Source organism: Genypterus blacodes, unplaced genomic scaffold (genome assembly GCF_046128005.1).
Source record: "Genypterus blacodes isolate CSIRO-AG114 ecotype Tasmania unplaced genomic scaffold, CSIRO-AGI_Gbla_v1 ptg000062l_1, whole genome shotgun sequence".
In the NCBI taxonomy this organism is placed as follows: domain Eukaryota; kingdom Metazoa; phylum Chordata; class Actinopteri; order Ophidiiformes; family Ophidiidae; genus Genypterus; species Genypterus blacodes.
In genome coordinates this window covers 2,140,328-2,150,936 of record NW_027466874.1, presented here as the reverse complement: position 1 = coordinate 2,150,936, position 10,609 = coordinate 2,140,328, and the positions used below count along the sequence as shown (strand labels likewise).

The 10,609-nt window shown below is 43.5% G+C and overlaps 1 protein-coding gene and 1 non-coding gene across 3 annotated transcripts; both read right to left on the bottom strand.

The window, feature by feature from the left end:
• Positions 1 to 880: 880 nt before the first annotated feature.
• depdc1a (DEP domain containing 1a) lies at positions 881 to 8,998 on the bottom strand. 2 transcript variants are annotated; one of them, XM_076154366.1, is made up of 12 exons: positions 8,514 to 8,998; positions 7,165 to 7,430; positions 6,929 to 7,073; positions 6,651 to 6,769; positions 6,367 to 6,497; positions 6,008 to 6,055; positions 5,642 to 5,779; positions 3,963 to 4,925; positions 3,134 to 3,306; positions 2,766 to 2,942; positions 1,798 to 2,007; positions 881 to 1,664 (listed from the first exon to the last, which is right to left on the bottom strand). In XM_076154366.1, exons 1-12 carry the CDS (start codon positions 8,568 to 8,570, stop codon positions 1,530 to 1,532), a joined length of 2,562 nt encoding a protein of 853 aa, XP_076010481.1. In that variant the 5' UTR covers positions 8,571 to 8,998; the 3' UTR covers positions 881 to 1,529. The 2 variants fall into 2 exon arrangements, with proteins under 2 accessions (XP_076010481.1, XP_076010482.1); XM_076154367.1 differs by lacking the exon at positions 3,963 to 4,925 and having other exon boundaries at positions 8,514 to 8,990.
• A 1,118-nt stretch (positions 8,999 to 10,116) lies between these two features.
• On the bottom strand, positions 10,117 to 10,188 carry trnah-gug (transfer RNA histidin (anticodon GUG)). Its single transcript has one exon. It is a non-coding gene; the product is annotated as a tRNA-His (tRNA).
• Between the last annotated feature and the right edge of the window lie 421 nt (positions 10,189 to 10,609).

Below are 10,609 nucleotides of genomic sequence, written 5' to 3'. Positions count from 1 at the left end.
ATGCAACAAAATTCAGTTAATCCTCCAGGGGCAATGAATACCCACAAACATATGTGATGCTTACATATTGTGAGTACAATGGTATATTACCACAATATATTATGTGTTGAACTCTGGACCTGGGGATGGTATTAGAAGAACACTAACAGAGCATCCACTCAGGACAGGGCTCATCCTCTGGGGACCAGGAATACCACAACAATATTTAGGGTATTGGAGCAATTACATTTTTTTTTTTTTTAGACAAAGTTGAGAGGGAGGATGACACAACAGTATACTCAACCTTGGAGTCACTTCCATCTCATGTGTTCATAAACAGACACAGGGCACAGCATGAAAATAGAACAGTCAAACAAGTTTATTTCCCAGGACTTTGCATAGTCAACACAGACAAAAAGAGTACAACCCTGACGGTATATACACCTCTGTACAAATTTCCAGACAACATGGTTGCTGTGAGAGATGAGTGCATAAATGTTTACTTTCACACATTTGATTTGAGGTATGGACAAATGTGTGATGTATAATGGCTGAAATAATACTTCATATTTCCTAGGATAAATAAATAGGATAGACCAGCATATTTCTTCAGATACTTGCCATCATTTGGGGATGTGGGTTCAGCACTGACAGAGACAAAGAAAGCATTTACACAGCTTGAAGGATGAACCAGTGCATCATTTACATGGCAGGTGTCTGATGAAATCCAGAACATCCCTCCTTGGTTAGGGAGTCTCAAAGGTAAAAACACAATCACTCAGGTGATTGACATTAACCTGTTTGTCTTAATGCAGTGCAAGAGAGGTGTTCAAGACAAATCACACAGACAAGAGACAAGATTCAGATAAAGAGGATCTCTGTTAAATACGTTGCAAATTAAAACACTACAATTCTGGAAGGTTAAATAGGGGAAATCCCTCTTGAGGGAGACAAAACAAGAATCTAAATAGAAATGTATAGCTTGAAAATCATCACCAAGACAAATAATAAAAAAGGAGTGAAAAGAGGAAGCAATGAGGCTGAAAAACTAAAATCAGAGAAATAAAAGCTCCAATGGCAGACTTAAAAATACCAGAGGGCAAATCAGAACCTTAGAAAAATAAGAAACATTTCAAACCAATACACATCCACTACTGCTCCCAATAACATCTTCAATATAAATTATGAAATCTATCTAAATATTCCCATATGGACCAGTGATCTCAGATACGATTCTCCCAAAACTCATGCACACACTCACGAAACACTAGCTGTAAGAAAATGTAAAAGGGAACCAAAAACTGTCTGTACCGGCAACCCACACAAATGCACAAGGGTACACGTGTTCGCCACTGCTGATGAATCTCCCTGCCTGCACCGATCTTCACACTGGCAAATCAATGAGATGCAACGGCAATGATGACCGTTTCCAATGCAACAAAGATGGATGTCAATGGCTACAAAGGGATGCGGAGTGCAGTCTGTCATGGAGTAGCAAACGCACAGTGAAGTTTGTGGCTCGACGGTGGTGACACTTGTGTGCCATTGGTTTAGCTCCTAATGCTGAAAGCTTTGGTCTTTTTGATGCCGAGCAGGGGAGGTTTAATCTTTGGATTGTTGTCCTGCTTGTTCTCTCTGTCTGAGGGGAAACGACGGCTGTAGATGTCTGGGTACAGCTTCTGAAACTAGAGCACACAAACACAGTCAAACTCCTTTCCAAATGCTGCTGCATATAGGCAGAAAATCTGAACTGGGAACCAAGTCCTGCAATAAAATGTAGGCCAACAAGGCTCAAAGGTCAACCGACTGCTGTGTTACCTGCTTGAGCTTCTTGCGTCTGTCTTTCTCGCTTATGCTTTGGTCCGTCAGCAGGACCTCCAGCAGCTCCTCCATGGCCTTCTGTGATGACGCCAACTTCTGCTGTTCAAACTCAGCGCTGCTTATTTGATGGCAGAACGTATGGAGAGGCATTGGGGCACAATCTGGATCGCCACCACCAACAGTAACGGAAACAGCATTGATTGGCACCTGTGGGTCAAAAGAAGGTGGTCGGTATTAATGAAGGACCAACTACATAAACAGCAACACCTCATCAAGATAACATAGATGAGGCAAGACCAAGACGAGCAACAGCGACCACGTGTCAGGTAAAACCAAGCTTTAGCCAGATCCAATCAGCAGCAAAGGACTAGAGGAGTCTGGCCTGTTACAGAAAAGATCGGAATAGTGAGATAATGATAAAGATGCTACTAATTATTAAAACAATCAGTCAGTGTAGTACAGCCACAATTGTTAAGCTACTACTAAAAGTTATTTGCTCTCTCATTTGGCACCAAACACTTAAAGTCTTACGAAATACAATTTAGTCTATGACAACATACTTCATCACAAGAAAACATGATGGCTTACAGAAATGAGTTTATAGGCCATAGACCACAACAGTTTCCTGTATTACTTTAAATGTAATACTGTAATCATAATACAAACGTGCTGTTAATGATTATTTATGGCTCTTTCATGATTTAATACTGAATTGTTATGTATTCTTAAAATGATAGGATAGACATTCTCAGTGCTGGAGCTTTATGTGGGGCAGACACCGATACAATACAATCACACTTTTGGTAAAGCCCAGCAGAGGGCACAAAACACTCAAGGATAACAATATTTGTCCCATATTGCATTGATTTAATGAAAACAGCCTTTTTTAAGGGTATGGTTTGTAACTGTCTGTATGGGCCACAGGATGCTATCGCTAATAATACCAGATCTTCACAAATGTGTACCTGTGCTGTGCGCAGATGCTGTATGTGGTCAGTGATGGCATGAAGCAGGTACTCTGGGACCGACAGGATGCTCTCCTGATGGTCCATCAGAAAGGACACCAGTCTGGTAGCCAGCAGCTCGTCCAAATCACACTCCTCATTGCTGCCCAGAACACAGCCTGAGAACGTATGAACCATCTGCAACCAGAATTGCACACAGACCACGGAACCCATTCATGACTGGTATTGAACAAGAACATTATGGGTGTCAATTGAGTGTAAAAAGACTGTAAACATTATCAAATCTTGACATCTGAATGATCAATAATTGCTTGAGCGTCAGCTCTTTTTCTGCAGAAAAAGTCTGCTACAACAGCTCAGTTCCTTACCAGTGTTCGTGTGCCTATGGCAGGGTGGAGGCGGGGCATGTCCACGTTCTGACTGATGCGGGACATCATCCTCATGAGGAGCTGCAACCTACGACGGGAGGTGGGGGGCAGGAGGAGGGTGCACAGCTGCAGGGCCTCGATGGTTACGCGCTCACATTGCGGCTTGAGAACGCCTACATACACAGACACATGCATGCACAGTTATGTTGATGGAAGCAGAATGAATTAATATCATCAGTACAAAATTAGATGACAGAAGAAATATGAATCACTGATTATTAGCCCAGATTTACTCTCAGTGGCCGCATTCATTCATCACTGCTACATCAAATTCATTATATGGAGTTGTCACATTTAAGGACAGACTATTGTACATTCAAATACAGACTAAGCTACACACAGTCATTGTTGTACAAAAGGATGAATTTTGATGTTATTATGGCAACACTGGGCTGAATGGGCGGATGAATGAATGAATGGAGCGATGGATGAATGACAACAGACATCAGCTATGGTGATGTGAGAAAATGTCAAAATGTAATTTTTTCTTGAGAAACATGAAGATACTGCGAGATCTTTTATTCTAGAGTCGTATATGTACAACACTATAAACCACTCACTTAGGGTATAATTACAGTTCAAGTACTGTATGTACGCAGAGGATTTAAGTGGCTTATGACGATGCAATGTGGCTGTTTATGCGTTATCAAGCTGGTTTGTATTATCTCACTAATTTCCAATAAACTAGCAGTGGTTAGATGTGAGTTAGTTTGGTTAGACACATGTCAACAGACAGGCAGGCACACAGACAGGTATGAGGGGGTCTTACTGTTCACGGGGTTGGGTTGGGGGGCTTTTTTGAACAATGAAATGGGCCTGGGCGCCTTGGAGACGTCGAGTGAGCTGAGGCAGCGCCGGAAAACAGCAGGAGCAGGCAACGTCCACAGACTAGATGTGCTACAGGCGGGTCTGGGCCCCCTGAGCCCTGCAGTAGCATTGCACCCTGGTGCTTTGGACACAGTAGTTGAAGAAGAAGAAGAAGAAGAAGAAGAAAAGGAGGAAAGGTGGCCAGATGAAGGGGGAGGGTGCGAAGCGGGGGTGGAGTGCCGGTGAGTAGGCGTGTTGACGTTAAGGCAGCTGGCTGCTCGGCCCTGCCACTGCATCGTCTTATCGACTTCCTCTGCTGTCTCCATGACGATGTCCAGACAGCTACCTACGCTCCGTGGCCGAAAGGCCCGCGACCTGGCAGACAGCGTCCTAACTACAGAGTGTCTATTGGTGCTGGCGGTGCCTGGACCATCTTGAATGAAAGCAGAGTGTGTTTTGGAGATGAACATATAGTCTGAATGGTTTTTGGAAATGCTGCCAGCTTTTATTCCTGGAGGAATCGTGTTGCTATAGTCACCAGACGCCAAGCTGTCATTGGATAGAAACAACTGCTGCCGCGTGAGAGGGGCGGAGTCATCCAGGATGGTTTCCAATGAGCAACTCCGAGGGCGGAGCTTCGTAGTGCCGACTGTGCTTAGGCTCAGGCAGCTGCCGCCAAACTGGCCGCCGCCGCCACTGGCCACACCTCCTTTCAGCGCGGACACCCGGGATTGAAGCTTGCCACCAATCACATCCCTCATCGGCGAGTCCGTCTCGTCGCACGTCCCCTGTCTCAGCAGTGACAGGAGGAGACACTCTGTGGAGCGAAACGATGCCTTGGCTGGAGGAGGCACTGAGGGAAGGTCCGGCTTCTTGCGTTTCCCGCGCTGGTGCATCGGGGGTGTCGGAACATAACCACACAGCACTGAGGCAGGCACAGACAGCGGGGAAACAGAGAGGGGCAGTGTTTCAGGTAGAGAATCAGTGCAGGCAGACAGTGAGGGGAAAGGACAGGGGTTAGTTAGAGCAAAACATTTCTGCACATAACACACAACGGGCACACAGCAATCCACACACACACAGACAGACAGAGCACAGCTGTGCACAGTGCTGTTAGGACTTCAAACAAGGGTTCTGTTAGGGTTCAACACAACAGACATTGTTGGACACGACGTGCTTTGCTTGATCCAACACTGTCACTTATAGGACGACACATTTACATACAGTATGTCTGGATGCCTGTTTACTGTTGGGATCCATGGTCAGTGTAGTTGATGGTGGAGAGCTCGCACAGGTCATCCACCACATTTTATTGTCAAGATAACACTGGCCAGGTGCGTTAACATGTTGCCATGATACTTTCTGGAACAAGAAACCCATTTAAAGATCTATATTTTAGTAGACTGCCATCCCTGGATTCTTCTTGTCTTTCAATCCTTACCTGAGCTGTCATTCCATTCCCTGTCAATTACTCACCATTGTGACCTGGTGCAGTGCTACTTCCTCACTTTTTCAAGCAGGGGAAACGCTCAGTGTCTGGTAAATGTAGGTCTATGTAGGCATTTTACTGTGACTGCATTACGACTACGCTTCAATTTAGCAAGTGAATAATGGCGTAAGAGGACGGCCCACCATACATACCCAGGACATTGATGAACAGTTCGTACAGCTCATATGTGAGCAGCGGCTGCGGGAGGTGGTGGAAGTAATCGGACACCGTTTTAAAGACGTCTCGCTCAAAGCCAGGATACGACTGCTGTGCACTGTCATACTTTGGCCCTGGAAACAAGTAGAAAGACAGTGGTGAACAGAGGGAGGCTGTTTCTCATCTATACGCCACATTGTCCAGTTACAGATGTTGTGCTGAACACAATCTAACTACGTTCAAAACGATGACACATAGCCTGAGATTACGTGATAACTTTATTCCGTAGTAACAGTGATGTCACTTTGTTGACATATTGATCAATGCATTATTTATGAAGGACATAGTCTCACTCTACTCACAGTTGGCCAGGCTCCTCATGGCAGAAAAGACCCAAGGTGGGAGATCATCTGGAGAGACAAACAAACCATAAGTCTGGCAGCCAGCTTCTGCTCTTTCATAACTATCTTCAGTTGAACACATAAGCCCTCTGAACTGTATTTACATATAAAACACATTTCTTGCAATCCAAGTGCCATAGTCAAGTGCCAAGTCAACATACTAAAGTGTGACCCTTGTATGATGTCTCCGAACCAATTTGAATGCACGTTTGGCCGTCCTCTGCACTGCTGTAAATCACATAGAAATGTTTTGCTTCCAAGCATTTGTGACAGTCGACGCAACCCCCCTTTCAAAACAAAGAAACAAACATCAAACTTACTGGCTTTGTCGTCCAGTGTGACCACTCCGTGCTTGTTGACTCTGGTCATGTTATGGATGATGTTTTGGGGGTTCACATAACGCGGATCTAAAACCTCATCAAGGGAGGCCAGGCCCAGAATCTTCTGCAAGCTGAAACAGGACACACAATGTTTAATTTAACAAGGAAAGTCATTCGCACGCTCCTTTTTGTATTGGTTATAGGGTTTTCCTTTGTTTTTGGTGTTTAATTACACCATGTAGTTGATTTGCACAAGACAAACATTCTCTGCTGTGTTAACGTACTGGGTGAGGGCAATGTCTCTCCAGATGTCATGTTCGTCCTCCACAGTCAGCACTCGTCTCTGTGTCTGCTGCTCTCCTGTCGCTTTACTCTCTGCCTGGAGCTCTGGATCTACATTCTCCTAAAAGGTAACAAACAGCAACACATACTCAGCAGACAATAACTTACTTCAAATGATTTTAACACTTAACTACAGCAATAAACAATTTTGTCTCCCCCTGCCCTGTTAAGCAATTTGGAACAGCTCCATCATTCAAGGCACATATAGGTTCTCCTTTACCTGTGACTCCTTGTCATGCTTCTTGACGCTCCTGAAGCGGAAAAAACCTTCCTTGTCCCTGAGTGAGAGACTCTTCTTAATGGTGCAGGAGGCTGAGGCCGGAGCTGGACGGGGAATGGGCTTCAGAGGAGAGGTGGAAGGGAATCTGGTGCACAGGAGAGAACAGCGGATCGTCTCATTTCAGAAGGGGTACAGTAGTTTTAAATTCATGCTTCACTGCTGTTTCAGTATTATACCTATACAATACGTTGTTGTCCTCCAGATCCTCTGTGCCCCAGCGACCCTTCACATCTTCAATCACGTGGTTCTTCAGAAATTTCTTCAGGAGCTGCACCGTCTGCTGCCTGGTGACGTCGGGGCCAAAGTTACTGTTGCTGCGGAGGAGCTGATGCAGCCACTCCACGGCAGCAGCGGCAGTGAAGCAGGAGGCGTGGTTCCTGAAGTTCTGCCGGTGCTTTTTGACGGGCATACCGGCCCGAAACAGACGTGTCACCTCATTCCACTGGTGAAGAACGAGAAGAGAGATCAGTATAGGCCACCCTGTACAATTAGAGGCAACCCACTGATATTATTGTCCAATTTGCTTTTAGAGAGATCTAATCTGATGAAGCATCAGTGTGTGTGCCCTGAGGGACACCTCACTGGAACAGTCTGGTTGCATCATTTCACCTGAGGGAGGGATGACGTTTCCTGACGTTTCCTGAAGCACTGTCAACAAATGGCTTTACAATCTGGACTAACCGGGACACAGCTGACTTTCTAAAAACATTATCTTACATGTTCTTACCCTTTATCTACACTCGTCATCAATTCCCAACTTTCCAGTGCTACCTGTAACATGTTAGAGGCTTGTCCAGACCGATTTGTATTCCTGAGTTTATCACGATTATTCCTAATTTTTCAGGGTTATTTTAAGACTTTAAATGGTTCTTAAATTGGACCATGTCCATCAATCTTCATTTTTATAAATTGTAACTTTCTGGAGTTATTCCAGGAATTTCAGAGCTAGAACCAGACTTTTTTCCATTCCAATCCTTTCTATATTTGTGAAATTTACATTTTCTACAAGTTATCCCACACTTGTCTGGGCTATTCTGGACTTTTCTTGTGCATAAATTTTGCCAGAAGATCAAGAAAAGAATCAAGAAAATGGCCATAAAAGTGCTCATCTCCATACATGTCCCTGCCTGTTCAGCAGACTTTTTATTTTAAATTACGAGACGTAACAGTCAGTCTTGTTTTACGGACAACACTAAATTACAAACAAATACATCCCTCCAAATTGAAATTAACGACGCGGAGTTGAGTCATAGGTGACAATTTTGAGGCCACAATATTTGTTAAAACCTCGCAGCTGTTGAGGCGATACATCAAAAGTCCAAATCAGTTGTTAAATGAATAAAACGTCTGTGAAGTCATGTGATTGTTCTCTCATAACGCTTTCAATTACGCGTGAAACGTTAAACTCCGCCGTTAGTAACCGTAATATAAATAACAATAGTTTTACAGTTCGCGTTGCATTTGCAGTAACACCGGGAATTCAGCAAGCTAGTCGGCGGTAAACCACAGCTACGCGTTCACTTACCAGTTTAGTGGCTCTATACGGTCCAGGCGTGATAACATGGGAACTCATTGTTATCATAAAAATTCAAACAATATAATGTATATTTTTATCTCGTTCGACACGTCAAAGGGCAAATCTATCCATGTGTCGTGTACTGTCGTTTGCAGCATTGAACCAGCAGCTCCGCCTGTCTGCTCTCCGTCTGTTCAAAATTAAGAGCCGTGCTTTTCTGCCCCCGGATTGGACAGCTCCGCCGTCACGTGACTACTCTGGAACGGAAGAGGGCGGGATCAAAACAAATTTTATGTCATGATGTATTAATGGCGTTTATTGCTAATCTGATAGAGAATAAAGTTGGGATTTTAGGAAATTTAATTCAAACATGTAATAAGTTTCGCAAAACTAAGAACTTCTTCTTCTTCTGCGTGTTTTCATTTACTGTACATCGTTAAAACCACAGTTAATGTCTGTTTGACGCGATTACTGCTAAAGACGACAAAAACAAACTTCACCTCCATTCTAATATTACAAAGCAAAAAAAAAATGTTTGCCCCTGATGTTGCACAAAAAACACTTTCTACTGATTTATCAGAGTATCTTATCTATTGCATAGACAGAGATCTTGAAAGCAGAACATGAAGGCGTGAGGGGGTGGGGTGTGTCAGAGAAGAGGACAGATGGGTTAGAGACTTTATTCAAAGGGAATGAGAGAACAGAGGGGGTAAGTGTCAGGCCAGTGCAATAGTCATGCTAATATCTGCAACAATGCACTACACTACAGTGACAGTAAGAGGAAAGCTGTGAAGTGGGGGTGGACAAATCATGATGAGATGCTCTGAAATTCACGTAATCTTAAATAGCAGTGCTGTTCCTCATCCAGACTCAATGAATAGCCAGAGTGGTATAACAACAACTACCGTAACAAACTGATTGATTAACATTGATTGATTAAGGGACATTACCCAAGCCTTCTTATAATGTATCAAATCATTAAGACTTCAGAAACAGCTTAAAAAAATATGAAGTGACATTATTAATTGTTAAATGCTAATATTTCTAATTTTCATTTCCTAGATGTGGAATACAGTACACACTTTTACTACTATACGTGATTATACCGCCCCCTGGTGGCAACAACGGTCCTCCTCTGTTTGAAAGCGTTTCGTATATGTGTTGCATTTTCCAGCTCCTTAATAATTTTTGTGTACGGTGGATTTGTGTTTGCATAATGTAAATATATTAAAATACATACTGTATGTACATCACACATATGTCCTAGCTCACCGTTTATTTATGATCTATTGTCTTCAATTATTTGATGAGCCTTTCTATACCAAAACCTTAATGTGGCCATGCAAGCTGTGTTGGTTGAAGACAGAAGAAGCAAAACTGCAGTGCCTAGTTTGAATGCTTTCTGATATACTGGGTTCAGAATGGATTAGTCTCTGTCAAGATTGTTCTGGAATTCTTGACTTGTCAATCACAGGTTGAAATATTAACATCAATGCTGACGGCTGAGACTTTTCATTCAATGTTAGTTTATTCTGACAGACTAGCACGCCTAAATCGAAGGCACGTGACACATAGAGAGCCCAAAATGGGGAGCATTGACAGGTAAAATATGTGCCGTGACCCGGATTCGAACCGGGGTTGCTGCGGCCACAACGCAGAGTACTAACCACTATACGATCACGGCGAGCTATTGCCGAGGCGAGATCGTAGCCGGTATTGGAACCATCGTATAGTTTACGGTATTTCCACAGAATCTCCGTACTTGTAAAACGCATATTGAAGGAATGTCTAAAAAACTGTAGCCATGACATCATCGCATCAACATCATTGATGCCATCCTGGACTCTGCGTCCAGACTACTGTCCACCTTCGGCGGCCGTGGCTTTCTGCTGTTTCCGTTTTAATTTAGTTGAACATTACATTGCCTATTTTGCCTCAGGGTCTAAGTTCTCCTTTCTCTTTCTCCCTCTGGCTCTCTGCCTCTCTTCGAAAAAAGTTAAACGACAACAACAATAAATTTAACAAACTTTTTCCTTTTCCCCGTCTCTCTCCCCTTTCCCTCCTCTTTCTATAAAAAAATCAATGTCCAAAATTTCCCTTAACTG

Coding starts and splice junctions, on each gene's coding strand:
- depdc1a (XM_076154366.1), bottom strand. CDS start 8,570: ATGATAACAATGAGTTCCCATGTTATCACGCCTGGACCGTATAGAGCC. Junction 7,431..8,513: donor CGTATAGAGCCACTAAACTG/GTAAGTGAACGC, acceptor GTTCTTCACCAG/TGGAATGAGGTGACACGTCT. Junction 6,498..6,650: donor AGAGACATTGCCCTCACCCA/GTACGTTAACAC, acceptor GTCCTGTTTCAG/CTTGCAGAAGATTCTGGGCC.